At 43.2% G+C, this 19,869-nt stretch overlaps 1 protein-coding gene across 1 annotated transcript in view; it reads right to left on the reverse strand.

The window, feature by feature from the left end:
- Positions 1-493: 493 nt before the first annotated feature.
- Positions 494-19,869, reverse strand: part of LOC147456853 (uncharacterized) — a 40,815-nt gene continuing 21,439 nt past the window's right edge. Inside the window, exons 3-5 of the mRNA XM_086511971.1 lie at positions 2,206-2,408; positions 1,925-2,112; positions 494-1,090 (exon numbers count right to left, since the gene is read on the reverse strand). Of these exons, the coding sequence (XP_086368097.1) occupies positions 777-1,090; positions 1,925-2,112; positions 2,206-2,408 (705 nt within the window). The 3' untranslated portion in view covers positions 494-776. The remainder of the gene's footprint in view (positions 1,091-1,924; positions 2,113-2,205; positions 2,409-19,869) is intronic.

Here is a 19,869-nt window from a genome sequence, read left to right on the forward strand (position 1 = left end):
TTCTTTTCCTTTTGAGAAAAAGGCAAGACTATGAAGTGACTACATAGTCTCCTACAAAGGCAATCATCAATACTGTAGGCTGTGCACAAGGTCTTTGCTCGATCAAGTTACTTTGTAGAGCCAATACAAGAGATTTGCCTAAGCATTTAACCTTAAACATTTAAATAAGATACAGCTGTGTATCATGGTTTGATGCTTGAATAGGCAAATTGGGATGTAGAGTGCACCTGTAGCATTGCTAGTTATGCACCGGTAAGCACTTCAGCAAAAAAGGAATTGACAAATCATGTTTCATAGTTGTATTGATCTGGTTCCACTACATATTGATTACATTCATGGAGGTAGAACACACAGTTCGAGAGATTTAGCGGAAAAACTTCACTTACAATAGAAAACGATGGTTGCAATCTAATAGAATTTTTTGATCACAACAAAATGCCCATTCAACCCTTAATACTATCTCAAAACTTATCATGTTTTAATGCTTCCTCCATCAGTAAATGTCTTAATTGTCATTAAGTTCTCTATCAAACTCAAATTCACAAGCATACAAAACTTTACATTCAATGCAACATATAATTAGGCAAGCATTGATTGCAAATCTTTAAAGAAATTCATATGATCGATACATCCATATGAAAAAGCACAGATCGACCTTAACTATTAGGAGATATATGGCAATTCTAGCTTGGGTTGTCAAGCTAGATTCGCATACCACACATGGACATGGACAAAAGAATGGTAAGATGGAGAAGGTAGACAAACGTGCTTTCCAACTACCTAACCTTCTTGCGACCTTTATTAACCTTCACTGCATTGGTGAGGTAGTTTGTTCTAAAAACTGCATCATCTTTAATAAATCCCCACCAAAAGTATGTGAGAGGAACAGTGACAGCATGCCAGAGGGAATGTGCATCAAAGAGACCCCAGAGAGGAGGAAAGTCGAATATCTCTAAGAGCATAGCCGCCGCACCACCCAGAACCACAAACCATAATTTGAACCTGGCTGGATGATGAACGAACCAGCCCCAGACGGTCCAAATAAGAAGCTGAAGTACTCCCATGATTAAACAGATCTTCATGTTCAAACCTGCCATTATCAACAACAGCTGTTAGGTTGAATTCAAAAACAAAACTTTTCTTGTTGTGCACTTACAACTTTACTTCTTTTTTTTCTTTTCATTAGGCAGCAGGACGGGGGCCTTCCTTCTAGCTCACACCTAGAAGAGGACTCCTGACTTTTGGTACCACCCTAACTACCTTGGAGAAAGGCTTATTCCACTTCCTTCGAGCATTGTCCTAGAAGAAGCTTCCACTATGCACAATTAAGGCGTGACAGCAACCAAGAATCCCTTCCTAGAAGGTAACATCAAACTCAATAGGGGTGGGTAAAAGTCTCCATCAGGGCTTCTTTTGATCATTAGTCATGCAGATACCGATGAATGTGATTGCGCATTGCCAGACGATCTTCCCAAGGACAAGTATGCAAGTAAATCTCTATTTCCTAATAAAAGCTCACAAAATCATACCATCAAAGACGCAACAAATAAGGCAGTCGCAAATAAACCTGATAGCACTGTGACTAATGTTAATCACACTAGTGGTCCAAAATATTTGGTTTGTTCTTGGCAAAAGAAAGGGATCAAACACTCAATCAAACCTTAAAGCAAAAGCACAACGGCCAACCATGTCTCACTAATTGTTCCAAGTGAAAAGACCCATCCTTCATCCAACACAACATCTTGCTCTTTGACTTCTCTGTTCAGAAATTACACCAGAACTACCGCCTAACAAAAAAGCGACTCTTTTGCAGCTTAGGTAGCTATCACCCTCAGCATGGTAGCTACCTCTGATAATATGTTAGCTTCTACTGTTACACAGTGTACCTTTTAAGTTGGTCAGTAACAAAGCATTTGAAACTTACCATAATCAAACTTCATCAAAGTAAGGTACAACATGTGGGTAGCCAGAAATGCAATAATTGGAGAGACCACCATCACCCGTGTCGCTTCAGCTTTGTCATTCATCGTTCTGAGAATTGCAACAATAAGAGTATAGCCAATGACAGAAACTGCTGACAAGTAGTCCATTCTTTCCGTTAAGACAATGTCCCTTTACACAAAAACCGGAAACAAAACAAAAACGATTTTAAGCCCAAATAAAAAGGTCAATGCTGTAGGGAAGCAAGCAGTAACACTAATTTACCTTGCATGAAATATGGCACTCCAAAACCATGAATTTATGGCCAACAGGCTGTAGATAATCCATAGGGTGCTGTATTCATAGTATGGGCTCCTTTTCCCTTGACACCTTTGAGGTAACTTGTTCAAAACCAAGCTTAAAAAAGACAGCAACCCTTCGAGATGCATGACCAAATTTGCAATCGAAAAGACTACAGAAGCAGGTTCCTGCCCACAAGATCAATGTTCCTATGTTTCAGAAACTGTTGAGCTTCTGTATTTAGACAATGAAGACACACACATGACAAGAACGAGGACGAACATTATGGACACACATATTTTTGTCATGAGACTAGGTACTACAAAAATAACACCATATGTGCATCCCCTCACTCAAGCACAACTTATGTCACACTCCACGCAACTCTTGAGACACCGAAGGAAAGTGGAAGAGGAAAGGCTAACTGACAAGATGAGCATATAGCTTAAAATGTTAAGAATCCCATAGCTGATACTGAAGTGGCTGGCCTCGTTTTACCTAGTACACCAATATATTATTGGTTTGCACTACATAGCCCCGTAGTATATCCAACACAAGTACCTTGACAAGCTATGCCTTTATGATGTATAACACAGATACATCAATCCTATCTGCTTTGTATCAGCCACAAACTTTTTTTTTTTCTTATTGAAAAGAAAAACATAACTACTTCATCCAAAAGATTAAACGTATCTTCTTTGATCTTTATATCCACGGCATGATATACTTTCCTCGTCATTGAAGCAATGATCAAATGCTTCCAAAATGCAAAAATCCTTTAAATCGAGCTGTTGAAACCAAGAATCTCCACTATGAGATGCTTCAAAGCACGCGCATGAAGAAATTGAAATTAAACATACGCTAAATTTTCAAAACGCACACCCTAATTTGCTGCTGAAACCCTGAGTTTGAAGGTGATGAGAGGATAGATTTTGCCTCCTGCTGTAGCATCTTCAAATTCTCACTTGAGGAGGAGAAAATGAGGCAAGCAAGGCGGCTCAATGTACAGGTGATAGGCATTGTGGAGCACCCATTTCTACTCCAAAAGAAGTATCTACCATACTCAGTGTACTCCTCATCTTGCGATAGTCTGGATAGGCCCATCTTTGTAACGTCCAGCTCCCTAAGCATCTCCTTGGAAGTATCATGAAGTATTGTCTGGTGATGGGCAGTCCTAGCATTGAAGTCCCCTAGTATGATAATGTCACCATCCTTGGAAAACTCCCATATGTCATTATCCAAAATAGCAAAGGGAGACTCTCCTCTAGGTGATGCATATACTGACGTACTAGGAGGAAAGTAACAAATAGCAATGTAGAGGTATCTGCCCATCTCTGCCCTGAGCCTCACCCACATGTACCTAGCTTGTTCATCCTTGCACACTATATATATCAATGGCTGCACCTCCTCCCTGAATAGAACTTGTACTACCCCTGAGCCCCATCCTCGATGCTCCAATCTGGTCTCCTATCTGCAGGCTGTCTACCATCTATATCTGCTCACCTGTGGCATGGATTGCCCAAGGGGCTTGATGCGTCTTAGAGTAGAAAATGATGTCTCTCCCAATGAAACTATCTTCAAAGGCACCTACATCAAGACGGAGTGACCCATTACAATTCCAGGTAGCCATCTTTAGTGTGGTCCAATAGGTCTCACACCGTCATGCGGAGCGTCGCTCCAATATCACCACCCTTCCATCCCTGTAAAAAGCAATCTTCCCTTTCTCCCTTGCTGCTCTAATTTCCGGCATTACTTCTTGCATATGAGCAATCTACGAGAGGGTGAGGTCATCTCAGAAAGATGCCTGTCTTCTTTAGAGTCGGTCTCTTCTTCAAGAAGTCCTCCTTCGCTTCCATGGAGGGGAAACGGAGGATGAGTGCCCTTTCTTTCAAGGTTTCTCCGTTGCTCCCACTTTTCTTATTGCCCACTCTCCAAGCCCTCATATGCGTCTGGTCGTTAACCCCCACCAGAGTCATGAGTTCTTTCACCTCTTCATCCACATTATCTTGGTCTCTGAGGCCACATATCCTTACGTGTAAGGCCCACACAGTCTCCTTTGTTCCTCTTCCGCTTCTGTGTACAAAAGAAACCTCTGGAGATGTTTAACGGTCTATCGCCTGAGGGAGTACAAAAGCAAGGTAACAATGTGAAGGCTATGTAAACGTCAAGGTGGCATGTATGATAAGTGTAAAATGAACGACGGGGTAGGTGCATAATCGCTATCTGATGTGGGCATGGTCCCGACTGAAAAGAAATGACGATCTCGTCCATGTGTGAAGAAAGGCACATCCACGCTGGTCCCTTGCCCTGGAGGAGTCTGTTGAAGTCTCCCACTGACTACGAAGAGTATGCAATAGCTCAATCCAAATGGTTGTCAAATGCTGGATGTAGGGGAAGACTATGAGCCTCGCATGTGAGCACATCGAGCCTTCCACTGTAGTTCCACAAAGTCCAAAGAGTGATGTTGCATATCGTAGTGAAAATTGTCTCTCGCTAGTAGAAGTCCAAATTGGCAACCTGCATATGTGATCATATGTAGAGTGCCCGGTCTATATCCTGAGGAAGTAAGCATGAAGATTGGACATGTTAGCAAGCCCTAAAAAAAGGGACGTGACCCTGAAAATTGCTTAAGCCATGCAACTGCCCACCATGTCACAAACCCATCATGTATGTCCATTCTAATCAACAAACAAAAAATTGCCATTCACATTGGCTTCTGTCATGAGGTAGTGGCAACCACTAACCTTAGTTGTTGGTTTCTTTCCCTTGATTTTTTTTAAATTTTTGGGACCCACTTTTTGAAGTCACAAATGGCCGGACATAGTATGGCCACTGTGAAACGGCCAATGGCCGAGTTTCACTCGCAGTAGTGAAGGTCAGGTCACCACGAGTTGGACGGGCCAATCGGCACTGAAATCCAAGCAATAAAAGGATGTCTAGGCTCGGTTCAAAGTCATTTAGGCCGCACGTGACACTTTATAAGTTGTTGGTGGGTACTAGGAATTTAACTCAAAAGAGCAAATGGGACACATGGCGGTTCCATTGCAAACTCAACATGAAGAGGGGAGCGCCCAAAATCGATCAAGGAGAGTGGAGGGGCTGGTTTTGACTCATTGTGAACTCCAGTGTGTGTGAGTAGTGGGTGCAGGTGATCCCAGCTTTAATAGAAAGCTTGCCTTCTCCCCAATTCTATGTAGTACAATGACTCCGCTCTTGTGCACCTCTCTTCCCCTTTGAAGTTTGAATACAGAAACGTAATGCCCAGCTCAAGGGCTTTTCATCTGTATGTACAGTTGTGTGGATTCATGCTCCTTTGCAGAGGCAAGAGCCTCTTGCACAGGTACAAGATTAGCTAGTTGCTAATCCCCCGCAAGTACAGGTGAATTTGGAGAGATTTCACGCGAGAAATCTCGTCCGATTCAAAGGGCAAGTAGCCCTGTAGGTGCAAGAGATCAAGGACTTGCTACGGGTGCGACTGGCACGCGAAATGGAGCTCGAAACAGGAAATTACAGCCTATGTACTTTTGCACGTTTAGAGTTTTGACCCTTTTTAATCCCTATGACCCCGAGGAGCTTTGGGGAAGCTAGGGATCGTTGTACAGGTGTTCTCGTGCATTTTAGGGGCAGAAAACAGATAATTCAGCGTACTGTAATTTCTCGTCAGGTTTGAGAAAGTGCTCAAATGCACCTGGAAAGTCACCTTTTGCTTGGGGATTTTGTCTGTGAAGCCTCCCAATGCGGTTATGCTGCCAAAATCGGGCTAGAGTAGGTTATTTTCAGCCTAATAAGAGTGGGACGGCTCATAGGAATTTACAGGTTTTTTCCAAAGTTTAATTAGATAAAGAATTACCGAAAGGGGCGCCGACCTTTGGGGTGTCATTGTGTCACGTGTACATCTAACCCTATGTGCATGTGGACAAGCTACTTCATGACAAGGGTTTAGTTAGCTTAGGAAGTGTTCTGGCACCTTTGTGAGTCTGTTCGTAGACTGTGCATGTCCAGACAGTAGTTGCATTTCCTCTGGTTGCACACAGCATGATCATTAGATAACAGTCAGTAACCATCAGGAGCATTTTACAGTGCATAGAACCCATTTTCCCTATTTTTGCCATTTTTCACTTATTATTATTAAGTGACTTTGTTGGGAAACTGGATAGGGCAATTTGGCTAAGGAAATATATAAGAAAGCTAGCGCTAGCACTTTCTGGCAAAAGAGGCAGCAAGAGTCCACAAACTCACAGGCACCTTCTCAGCAAGACCGACAGGAGGCCTAGCGTTTCTAGCCAACAACATATCAAGACGAGTGTTTTGGCATCAGATTGAGCCTAGTGTTTCCAGCAGATGCAGATCAGCCCTGACATTTTTGCAAGCAACAGATGGCCTAGCATTTTTGCAAGTTGCAGTTCATGATAGCGTTTTGCAGATTCCCAGCGATAAGAACCTCCATTGCAGTAGCGTTTTCAGTTTTCAACCCGTCTCGTCGTCGTCATCATCGTCGTCGACATCGTCGGCAAGTCCATTGCATTATGACCATTGTACAAGGATTGTGCAATCAATAGCATAGACCTCTCTCGCCACAGAGAGTGGGGCCCTTGGAGGAGGGTTTGACAATATTCTGGTGTCGTATTCTCTTCTCTCTCTATATCTCAGTCTTAGCACCTTCATTCACAGTGTTTTTCCACTTTGTTTGTGATCATTTGCACTCTCTCACTAAAGGAACGGAAGGCTCTCCCTTCCATAAGTAAAAGGAACCCTTGAGGACAAAGACTCATCTTGAGCAAAGTTTAACATTCACTTCTGTTGCACCTTACATTGGTATAAGAGCTTTGGCAGTGTTCTGTATCACTCAAGGAAAGAACCACAAGAACTTTTTTTGCTTGTTGCGGTCGCACGTAACCCAAGTTCACTTAGGCGTGTCAATTCCTAATCGTGTTTTTGAAGAGTGACAGGAAACCCAAGAAAGAAGAGCTTGTCCAGCCTCCCCTTGTTTCTCTTTTTACTCATTGAGAGCGGACCGTGCACTTAGTGGCCGGCCAATCGAGGTGAGGTGGGAAAAAGCAACCTTGGTGTGAGCGCAAGGCCGCCAAGGGGTGCGCCCACAGGGAAGAGTTGAGCTCGGAAGAGAAGATCCTTCTCTAACACAGATTGCAAGCTAAAGGAAGACCTCAAGAACCTCAAGACCCCAAGTTCCTCGTGAACTTAAGAACCCAAGATCTCAGTGTATGGTCATCACCTGAAGCGGAATGGATACTTTGCGTGAAGGTGATGAGCATGGAGGTGGAGAAGAAGAATTTTCCCCACCACGAGGTTTTTCCGATCCTCCCCCCTCCCCATCTACGCCAAGGATTGCACCAAATCCTATGGAGGCTTTGGTCAAGTCGATGACGGACATGATGCTACAACAAGAGGCGCAACGCGCTACCTTGGAGCGCGAGCGCGAAGAACGCCAGTTAGCCTCGGAGGGTGGGCATGAGCAAGCGCGCTTGGTGGCCGAAGAAAGACAGTTCGCCTTGGAGCGTGAGCGCGAGCAAGCTCGCTTGGCGGCCGAAGAAAGACGAGCGGCCTCGGCGTTAGAGCGTGAGACGCATGCAAGAGTTGGTCCTACAGGTACTTAACTCGAAACCCGAGCCGGTCAAAGATGTTGGTAGTTCATCAAGTAGCAGAGACTCGAACTCCAACAACCCCGTCACATAGAAGATCACGTTCAGTAAGTATGACGGTAAGATGGATGCTAGTGTTATTCATTCTTGGTTGCATCAATTTAATGCTTATTTTGCGACAACTAAGAAGACAGGAAATAGCAAGGTTTTGACGGCAACCATGTACCTTGCCGGTGATGCCATCAATTGGTACCACGCTTGGCAAAAGGCACAGTTGACCGCGCACCTAGAGGAAGCCGATGAAGGCGTGCCCCTTTCCTTCAATTGGGCCGACTTCCAAGACAAGCTCAAGGCGCGGTTTATGCCACAACAGTACCTAGAACGGTTGAAAGACGATTGGCGCAATCTCAAGCAAAATAGTATGCCAGTTATGTTTTCTCTAATCGTGTTTTGCAGCTCGGCACACAATTACGCAAACCGGATGATGAGCGCGAGGCTTTCATTTTCGGGTTGGACGACTATATCAGGTGTGATGTCGAAGTCCTCGACCCCGTAGATCTCAACAAGGCGGTAGCGATTACTCTCGCGCAGGAGATGAAGCACAATAAGGGAAAGCCGAAGAAGAACAAGACTTCTCAAAGTACCTCTCAGACTCCTCTGAACCCTCAGAATGGTAAGAATGGTAACTCTTCTAACCAATCTTCCTCTAATCTCTCAGGAAAGAACTCACACAATGAATCTAAGGGTAAAGCTAACACAATTGCTAAACCTAAGCTCACTCCATATGAAAAAGCAGCACAAGGAATTTTAGGAGGATACATCACGTCAGAAGAACAAAGCATTTATTCTAAGAAAGGTCGATGTTATCATTGTCACATCAGGGTCATATAAAGAAAACATGTCCTAAGATTGAATCTAGCGAATCTAAAGAACCCACAAAACCCACATCCTCTCTTAATGCCATAAATGGGAACACGAATGTGACCCGAGTTTCTCATGATCCTTCCATTGATGAGTCTCTCATTAAGTGTTATGGTCATGTGAAGGGTCAACGTTTTGTCATACTATTTGATCCAGGTAGTATGCATGATGTGATAAGTAACTCTCTTGTCGAAAGAGCCCCCTTAGAGGTTAGCAAGACATCTCCTTTGCACATGTCGGGCTTCACTCCCGGTATGGACTCTCTCATTACCCGAGAGTGCCTTGATGTGTTGTTCACTGTTCAACAAGCGTCCTTCCACAAAAAATTTGTAGTGACTCCTCTTTCAGGATGTGATATGCTTTTAGGCATTCGATGGTTTCATGAGCATAATCCTCTCATTGACTGGGCGGAAAATACTTTCACTTTCAATGCCAAAAGTGACTCTCTCATTGTCATTCGTGGGGAAGAAGTAGTTCATTCTTCATCTCTCATTTCTAATGTGCAGGCGAAGCTTGAAAAGAATCAGGAGAAGGACACTCTCTGTCTTTTCTTCTCCAAAGCACGACTCACATGATTTGCAAAATAAAGATGTGATTATTCACAAGCATGACAATTTGCAAGATAAAGATGTGATTGTTCACAAGGATGATGGTTTAGTTGATGCTTTTTCTAGTGAAGCTAACCTCATTGCAGATTCGATCAATCATGAAGAACCATTCTTGGCTCTCGAGTCAAGATCTAAGGAACACCCACAGGAAGTATTATGTATGCACATAATTAGTCAGTACACATTGTTTGAGTGTTTCATTCGTGACGGTTTCCTGTATTTTAGTCACCATCTTTATGTGTTCCCTTTTTAAAGTCATGCCATATTGTACGATGAACACGATTCACTCATGAATGAGCACGGATGTATGCGGATTACTCATGAAAAGATGAAATGTTTGCATTCAAGGAATTCACATTCCATGTCTCTTCCTTGGCATGACACAGTATCGGACTGAGCATCAAGCATCGGCATTTCCATTGTGATTTGCCACAGTTGATAGATTTAGATCAAAAAGACAAGTTTCGATTCCAATTTTTGTGTGTGTTTGATGAACCGTTTGGCACTGCGTCTCTTTGTTCATCTAGATTTCATCTAGATTGCATGCACAGTCTTTAAAGAAGACTAGAATTTTTCCAACCACTTTACATGGAATGGATATGTTCATGTTTTTGTGTTGGAAGTGGTTTCAGGAATTTTCCTCCTCGGAGATTCTTGAAGAAGGTAGATCCACGACTATAGCCGAAGTTGGAGCTTGGACGCAGCCACAGATGACTCTCTTTCGGCGCAGCCCAAAGAAGCAAGCGTTGCAAACCTTTATGAAGTTCAAGTATCGCACGACCCACACATCAAAGTGTGGCCGGCAAAGAGTCCTTCCTAGGATTCATCCAGACGTTGTTGGCGATCTCTCTCGACGCCATACAGTTCGGTACCAATACCTCACTTTAAAAAAGAGGGGATGTCACGTGCACAACTAACCCTATGTGCATGTGGACAAGCTACTTCATGACAAGGGTTCAGTTAGCTTAGGAAGTGTTCTAGCACCCTTGTGAGTCTGTTCGCAGACCGTGCATTGCATTTCCTATGGTTGCACATAGCATGATCATCAAATTACAATCAGTACCCATCAGGAGCATTTTACAATGCATAGAACCCATTTTTCCTATTTTAGCCATTTTTCACTTATTATTATTAAGTGACTTTGTTGGGAAACTGGGTAGGGCAATTTGGCTAAGGAAATATATAAGAAAGCTAGCGCTAGCACTCTCTGGCAGAAGAGGCAACAGGAGTCCACAAACTCACGGGCACCGTCTCAGCAAGACAGGTAGGAGGCCTAGCGTTTCCAGCCAATAGCAAATCAAGACCAGTGTTTTGGCATCAGATTGAGCCTAGCGTTTCCAGTAGATGCAGATCAGCCCTTGCGTTTTTGCAAGCAGCAGATCATGCCTACCGTTTTTGCAAGTTGCAGTTCATGCTAGCATTTTGCAGATTCCCGGCGATAAGAACCTCCATTGCAGTAGCGTTTTAAGTTTTCAGCCTGTCTCGTCGTCGTCATCATCGTCGGCAAGTCCATTGAATTATGACCATTGTCCGAGGATTGTGCAATCAATAGCATACACCTCTCTCGCCAGAGAGAGTGGGGCCCTTGGAGGAGGGTTTGACAACATTCTGATGTCGTATTCTCTTCTCTCTCTATATCTCAATCTCAACACCTTCATTCACAATGTTTTTCCACTTTGTTTGTGATCATTTGCACTCTCTCACTAAAGGAATGGAAGACTCTCCCTTCCGTAAGTAAAAGGAACCCTTGAGCACAGTTCGGAGCACTCATCTTGAGCAAAGTTCAACATTCACTTCCGTTGCACCTTACACACTGTCTGCTTGGAAGCACTCTAGCTGCCACGCCATGGTTTGTTTGAAGTGTTGAATTCCTTGCACACGTGAGTTCCTTTGTGTCGTAAAGTTCAAGTAAAGTTTGTCAAAAGGTGAAAGCTGAAGTGTACCACCCTCTAGCGAGTCTACGGACCGGTTTCAGCTTCACATATGGACAAACCCAGAAATAGTGCCTCAAGGACTCAAGCTCTAAGTGCATCTCTGACAAGTTGGATCATGACCAGTGATGGCAGCCCAAGTGCCAACGAGCAATTGTTGGAAATAGGGTTGCAAGGATACACGCACGCTTTGGAGAAGATGAAGAAGCTCAAGGCACACAACAGAGAGTATATTGCTTAGTACAAAATGGAAACATAAATTAGCCCGAGAATGATGGACGTATATACAATGCACGGGGAAAAAACCTCCTAGTGAGGGAAAAAATACCCCGGCGGTCCGAACCGTGTTCACACACATCACGACCGCATATATATGCCATATGGTAACAAATCTCCCCTGGGAGTGATGCAAGGAGCGAGAGCTGGCAAATAGTGCATATGGAAGTGCCATGCCCTACGGACATGATCGATCCACAAAGGGAAGCAAGCCCAAAGCTTTGCGGAAAGCTTCGAACTTCTCACAAAGCAATGCCTTTGTGAACTGATCTGCAAGGTTGTCCTATGTCGGCACATAAGCCAAGCTAACCTCTCTCGCTGAGAGTCTCTCTCTAACACAGTGATAATGCACCTCAATGTGCTTTGTGCGAGTGTCAAAAACTGGGCTCCTCGCAACTTCCAATGCGCTCTAACTGTCACAAGACGGGCACCACTTGCCAATAGAAAGAACAGACTGAACAGACTTTTAGCACTTCAATAACAACTGAACTGAGAGAGAGAGAGAGAGAGAGAGAGAGAGAGAGAGAGACGACACGTGACACGAAGTGGCAGAATTCCACCCGAGAGAGTATTGGCCCCAAACCTTGGCGCCCCTTTCGGTATTTCTTTATATTGAATCAACTCAGTACAAGCCGATACTCCAGACTTTGCACCTTCTCCAGGAAGCATACCAGAGAATGAGCCCTAACCTCGTATTTAAAGGCCCTTGGCCTGAAAAGCAGTTACAATCAAAAGTCTTCAAAACTCAAAAGCTTCTGGTCCCAAAAGCAATGCCAAAAGCTACCAGCGTAATTTACGAAAATCGTACAGCTGCCACATCATCAGCTAGCACAAAACGTGAAAATCCGTACAGCCTGCCACATCATCATGCCAGCGCAATTCTCAGAAATCTGCCGCGTCATCAGTTTGTGTGTGTGCGCGCGGGTCCTACTTTACTTTAATCCTTTATGTCACTAGGGCCCCATCGAACGGGGTCCCCATAAGTTGGTAGACTTCTTCTTTTGATACTCGTTCTCTTAGGGTTTAGGCCCCTCGGTAGGCATCTGCAAGTTGACTCCATTCTTCAGGGCTTTGACACGTCAACAGTTTGTTACATCTCCCCTTCTTGATGGAGAGTATTCGTCCGCGATTACATCATATCTGCAAAACAACTCAAGTTAGCTCAAAACTTTCTGAGGGTCATTCTTAGGAACAATCAATTTGCTCTTTTTGTTAAGGAGTTAGCTTGCTCTTTTCATCAAGGAGTTAGCTTCTCCTTTCCAGATTGAAACTCTTGATATTTCGACGTAGTAAAATTAGCCATCACACCCCGACCGTATTGATCTTCCACCGGTGTCTTGATGCACTAAAATTGCATATCCAGGCAATCTCATCCAATTAGGAATCACAATGCAACACAAATGCTCACATATGCATGTTACAAGACATAGAAACATAAAGCCACCGATGAGCACTCCTCTCACATAACATAACAAGGTCCGGGCCGGGAGATATTCCTCATCACTCCTCCCACATAACCTAAAAAGGTCCGGGCCGGGAGATATAGAGGCCTTTTACAACCAAACGCTCCCCAGACCGCAGCCTCCGTCGTTTGGAGGTTCTGAGAGTAACCACTGCTTAATCCTCCTCCTGCATAACCATCCAGGTCCGGGCCGAGAGTCACAACAACAATTATTTTACAAGCATACAACCAAACACTCCCCAAGCATCGGCTTGCGTCGTTCGGAGGTTTTCAAACATACAACGAAACGCTCCCAAGGCATCAGCCTGCGTCGTTCCGAAGTTCAAACACTACCAAAACAATATTTCTCACTTCTCCACCCAGGAGTAAAATCACCAATCATTGAAACCAGTATGAAACCAGTATCAAACCAGAGTCAAACAATTCAAATCGGCACCAAAACAGGTTCAAAGCAGATACCATCCATTTCAAACAAATTCCAAACAGGATCACCAAACAAGATCAAACAGAACTCAAACTTAAAAAGCAATCTCGACATCAGTCGAGCTCGAAAAGTCGACTGACTTTCCATCCTAAAACCTGCATCAAAAATTAGGGTTAGGTTCCTTCCGTAAGGTCGTAGACAACCACAGCATGGTCCATCAGCTCTTGGACAAACTCTGTTCGTCTGACAGCGATGGTAGTCCCAAGACATAGCAATCACATCGAACCTCCAAGATTATCAATTCAAGAGAGACATCTATTGAGAGATGTCGAGAAATTTCAAGATATAATCTGCTAGGGTTTCCATGGCAAGCATTTCAGGATACCCCACTCTGCCAGAAGTTGCACTCCGAGGAAGATGTTAAAAACCATATAACTTCGGGCAAAATTATTTTCTTGATAGCTTGCCAAGTACTTGGAGTATGCTGCTTGGTAGCTATCCACATCTGGATGGCACTGCCTCTGAGAAAAACAGTGACTTGAAACAAATCTTGGATCCTTCTTTTGCAAGTGATCTTAATGGCTTATGCCATGTAAGACATGAGCGGTGAAGACGGGAGCGCGCCCGATGCGCGATGAAGTAAGAGTGGGAGTGGCTAATAAGTCCGGGTTGGAGGGCGAAGATACCTCGAATAAATTCGAGAAGTCTTTGATTTGCTTTGTCTGCTCTTTTGTGGGACCGGTATGCTTTGAGAAAAGCACACGCCTGATGCTCTGATACCACTGTCACAAGACGGGCACCACGTGCCAATAGAAAAGAACAGAGTAAACAGACTTTTAGCACTTCAATAACTGAACTGAGAGAGAGAGAGAGAGAGACGACATGCGACTCGGAGTGGCGGAATTCCACCCCAGAGAGTATTGTCCCTAAACCTTGGCACCCCTTTCGTATTTCTTTATATTGAATCAATTCAGTACAAGCCAATACTCTAGACTCTGCACCTTCTCCAGGAAGCATACCAGAGAATGAGTCCTAACCTTATATTTAAAGGCAGTTGGCTGAAAAGCAGTTACAGTGAAAAGCCTTCAAAACTCAAAAGCTTCTGGTCCCAAAAGCAATGCCAAAAGCTGCCAGCGTAATTTACAGAAATCCGTACAGCTGCCACATCATCAACCAACACAAAACACGGAAATCCGTACAACCTGCCACGTCATCATGCCAGTGCAATTTTCGAAAATCTGCCACGTGTGTGTGTGCGGGTCCTGCTTTATTTTAATCCTTTATGTCACTAGGGTCCTATCGGACGGGGACCCCATAAGTTGGTAGGACTTCTTCTTCTGTTACTTGTTCTCTTAGGGTTTAGGCCCCTCGACTGGCATCTGCAAGTTGACTCCATTCTTTAGGGCTTTGACACATCAACAGTTTGTTACACTAACTGTCAGTGTGGATAATGTTGGTAGTGTCCTGTCCAACACCCAAATCAGCCACGAGGTCTCTGAGCCATGCACACTCAACCATAGCTATGAAGACTGCCCTGTACTCAGCTTCACAACTGGAAGTGGCCACAGTAGGTTGCTTCTTGCTCAACCATGATATGCATGAACTACCGAGCATGAAATAAAAACCACTTGTGGACTCGCGTGTCATAACAACCAGCTCAATCTAAGTTCGAAAAAGCATGTAAATCTGGCTACAATGATCCCCCCTTGGGATAAAACAACCCAAAATGTAAAGTGCCACTCAAGTAGCAAAAGATCCTCTTGACAACCTGTCAATGCTAAAACCCTAGGCTATGCATAAATCTACTAACTTGTGAGATTGCAAACTAAACATCTGGCCTTGTATTGCATACATAATTAAGGCATCCAATAATCATCTGATAAAGAGTGACATCGGTAGGATCACCAACATCATTTCCAACCTGTTTCCATTGGAGTAGCAATAGGCTTGCAGTCCTCAAATCAAAACTTACATAGTAATGTTTGTATGTAGCTTGTTTGACACAAGGCAATAAATACCTCCATCACACTGCTTGAACTTTATGCCCAAATAATGATGCAAAAGCCCCTAGTCTTTCATCTTGAAAGTAGCCTTTAAATCAGCCTTGAATTCAGCAATGTGTGTCTCATTCAAACCAATAATCAGCAAATCATCAACGTATAGAATGACGATAAGAAATACATCACCCTCATGCTTGACATACAAAGTACTTCCTGTTGGACTATTACGAAAGCCTCGTTTAACCAAATGAGTGTCAGCTGTCTCATACCAAGCACGAGGAGACTACTTCAACCCACACAAAGCTTTCTCACGTTTGCGCGCTTTATCTTCTTGTCCTTTCTTGACAAAACCGCGAGGCTGCATTGCATATCCAAGAAAGCAGTAACAATGTCTGATTGATGTACATTCCATCCAAAATGAGCTACCAATGCACATAGAAAACGAACAGTAATCATATGATAAGTGGCAGCAAAGGTCTCTTCATAGTCAATGCTTTTTTGTTGTGCATAACCTTTTGCAACAAGTCTAGCTTTATAGTGATCAAAATCACCGTCCGGCTTGCGTTTCAACTTGTAAATCCACTTTGTACCAATGGCCTTTTTGCGAAGAGGCAAATCACATAAAGTCCATGTGTCAGTTTCTATAAGTGTGACATATTCTGATTGCATGACAGCCATCCAATTTTCTAAATTCTCTGCTTCATCAAAAGAAAGAGCATCTTCCTCATCTCATAAACTAGAAACAGCCAAATCATAACAATCTGACGCATAAGATGCATGGCGAGAACCTGAAGGATTACAACTAGACATTGGTGCATCCAATTTACTGTCACACAAAGTATGCACCAACCATTTTGGCATACCTTTAGCCTCCTTAATTCTCGGCCCATCGTACATCATGTACATCTGCATCAGTGTCAGGTTGATCCGTAGCATTTTCAAAAGCCCCCAAAGGCTGTACATTTGCCTCATTGGAATTACATTCAAGTTTCCCCCATTAAAAGAGACAACAAAGTGTCATAAATGTCATGTGAGCTTACATTACTGTCTCTGGTACATGATAACGAAGGCTGAACAGAATCTTCCACAAATACACTATCTCATGAAGCCAAAATACGTTTTGTTTGTGGATGGTATAACCTATAACCTTTGCTTTCAGTACTGTAACCAACAAAAATGCATTTAACAGCCTTATCATCCAATTTTCTGCGTTGTGTTTGTGACACCAAAGCATAAGCTAAACAACCAAAAACGCTCATGTGATTAATAGATGGCTTTTTATCATGTCGTGTTTAATAAGAAGTTATAGACTGCAAGGCTTTGGTAAAACACCTGTTAAGTATATAAGTAGCACACATAATAGCCTCGAGCCAAAACGAATGTGGCAAAGCTTGACCATATATCGTGCTATCTCCATAAGCGACTTGTTTTTTCTTTCAGCAACATTTTGTTGAGGTGTATATGGCACTCTACATTGGTGTTTTATCCCACGATCAGCCAGAAATGCATTAAACTCATGAGACATATATTCCCCCCCTTGATCTAAGCAGAGGGTGCCCATAGTACATTTAGACACATTTTCAACCATAGCCAAAAATCGCTTGAAGCAGAAGAACACTTCGGACTTAGTTTTAAGCGGATACACCCATACATGTCTAGAGTAATCATCAATGAAAGTCACAAAGTATAAGTAATTGCCTAAGGATTGAGTTTGCGAAGGTCCACAAACATCACTATGCACAAGTTGCAACCTGCATGTAGCCCTTATTGAACCATCCTTTGCAAATTTCAAACACTGCATTTTACTCAAAATACAGCCTTCACAAACATGCTTAGAAAGTGCTTCAAGAGGCAGCAAAGAAACAACCACATCGGATTTCTGAAACACATCAAACTGGAAAAATTCAGATACCCAAAACATGCATGCCAAAGTTTTGCATCTAAAACAACCTTTAAATCCACAACTGCATTTGCAAAGTTCTGCCCACACTCGTCATACAAAGTGAGCTTATATAGCCCATGGCACAAAATGCCAAATGCAACTATTTCGTCATTCCAAAATTGAGACTATGAACTGTACATCTATCATCCACAAAAGAAACTGCCATTCGCAGCAGTTAGCACAATCTTTCTAACTCTCTTGACCGAAAAAGAGGCATTGTTGACACAAGTGACCGTATTCCCATGAGGGACAGCCTCGAGAGAGGTAAACAAGTCACGATTTGAAGTAATGTGCTTTGTGGCATCACTATCAAAGTACCACACATGTGAATCTGCAGCAGCTGACATACATGCATCATGGACAGAAAGATCATGAATACACTCTGCACTAAATGCCCCCACTACATCGCAATCTCCATTCCCGGAAGAATCTATAATAGTTGCAAATGTAGTGAAACCAGCCTCTTTCTCTTTGGCCTCTTTTGCCTTCAACTTAGGACATTGCTTAATCAAGTGATCATTAGCCTTGCAATAATAGCAACGCATCTTCTTCTTGCCTTTTTCACTAGAATTCTGATGCCAGCGGAAGCATTAGCAGCAGATGATTTGCTACTCACCAAAGAACCATGAGAAGTGGCTACATTGTTGTTACCACATTTTCTTTAAGCAGCAACAAAAGCTTTCTCAACTGCACGTTGTTCAGCCCTGTTCTTCCTTGAAAGTGACTCTTGCAACAACGATGTGCATAATGCATCAAACTTGATGGCTTGAGGGTTTCCTTGGGTCATAAGTCTCCAAGTACTCTGGCAATGCATTGAGAGCAGTCTGCACAAGTAAACTGTGCGAGATGACTTCACCTGCAGAAATAAGTTGCTCATTAATATCCTTTATACCAGCAAGAAAAGTGTGTGTCATCTTCCTCTTGCATAATCTTCGACTCCAGCTCTTTACACAATAATATAATTTTAGCCTCATTGCAACTTGCATAAAGACCAGTCAAAATTACCCAAGCTTGTTTTTGTTTAATAGTGCGCTTCACAGATAATGCAATCAATGCATGAGCTTGCGCATCTCTAACATCCCATCGAGACTGCTCAGCCGTAGGCAAAACAACTCTAGCAGTAACAAATTTGCTAGAACCTGCAACATCCTCAACAAAGATTGTGTCCACAGAAGACGAACGCACATCAATGCCATGCACAACATTCCAAACGCCCTTTAACACAACACGTGTCGTCATGTAAGCCCACATTGGGTAGTTTCCCCATCTAGCTTATCCTCAGCAGCAAACATCTTGAAGATATTTTGTGTTGTTGTCAGCCATGGTGAGTGACTGCACCTGATGTGAAAGCTGCCCGGAAAGAGGAAAAATGAAGAAGGACTAACACGTGCTATATAGCACAACCAAAGAGGACTGTAAGGACTTGTTCTACAAAAAAACACATTGATAAAAAATTTGCCCAAAAGGACGAATATTGTCTGCGTAGTACCACCTGTAGTGAAAACAAAGGCTTAAATGAGCCCAAATCAAAATTCTGAACAAACCAAACCCGAAGTATTTGTGGACCTCCTAACGCTCACTAAGCCTCACCTAAATTGGAGAAAGTGAGTAGGCGGGTGTTGGCAATGCTGGCGACTAAGCACGCGAGGACGCAACCTGCTCTGATATCAATTGTTGCAACTAGGGTTGCATGGAAACACACAGCTTGTAGAAGATGAAGAAGCTCAAGGCACACGACAACGAGTATATCGCTTAGTGCTAAATGGAAAGATAAGTTAGCCCTAGAATGATGGACGTATATGCAAGGCACGAAGGAAAAAACCCTCGTAGTCAAAGAAAAAATGCCTTGATTGTCCTAAGCGTGTTCACACACATCACTATCACATATATATGGTAACAACAATCCTACGTGCACTATCATCCACATGAAATAAAATATCCTATGGTTGATCTGGAGGGTCTGGATGCATGACCAAAACTGTCACTGGAAACCAAGGAAAATGCGTTGATTCTGCAATACCTCTGACTGGCGTGGAAGGTTAGATGTGTGTCCCATCTGCAATAGAAGCCTCCTTCCAAGGGATACAATGTACTCAAAAAAAAAAAGAGCAGGGCTCCATCATCGCGCAAGAAAGGCCACTCCCATTCACCACGGTCCCAGTCCAACTCAACATGTAACGTGGACGATAATTAAATCTCTCTCTCTCTCTCTCTCTCTCTCTCTCTCTCTCTCTCTCTCTCTCTCTCTCTCTATACATATATATATATATATATAGAGAGAGAGAGAGAGAGAGAGAGAGAGAGAGATAGATGGATTTAATTATCGTCCACGGAGGTCAGATATGACCCATGGGACCAAAACCAAAGCATTACATATGTTCTTTCGGGGTTGAAGCGTTAGATACATATCAGTTACGGATTGAGGGTCCAGCAGGGGTAAAGGAAAAAGGGGGAAAAGGAAAGGATAAGAACAAAACAAAACAAA

Source organism: Adiantum capillus-veneris, chromosome 5 (genome assembly GCF_014529385.1).
Source record: "Adiantum capillus-veneris isolate H3 chromosome 5, ASM1452938v2, whole genome shotgun sequence".
NCBI classification, from domain to species: domain Eukaryota; kingdom Viridiplantae; phylum Streptophyta; class Polypodiopsida; order Polypodiales; family Pteridaceae; genus Adiantum; species Adiantum capillus-veneris.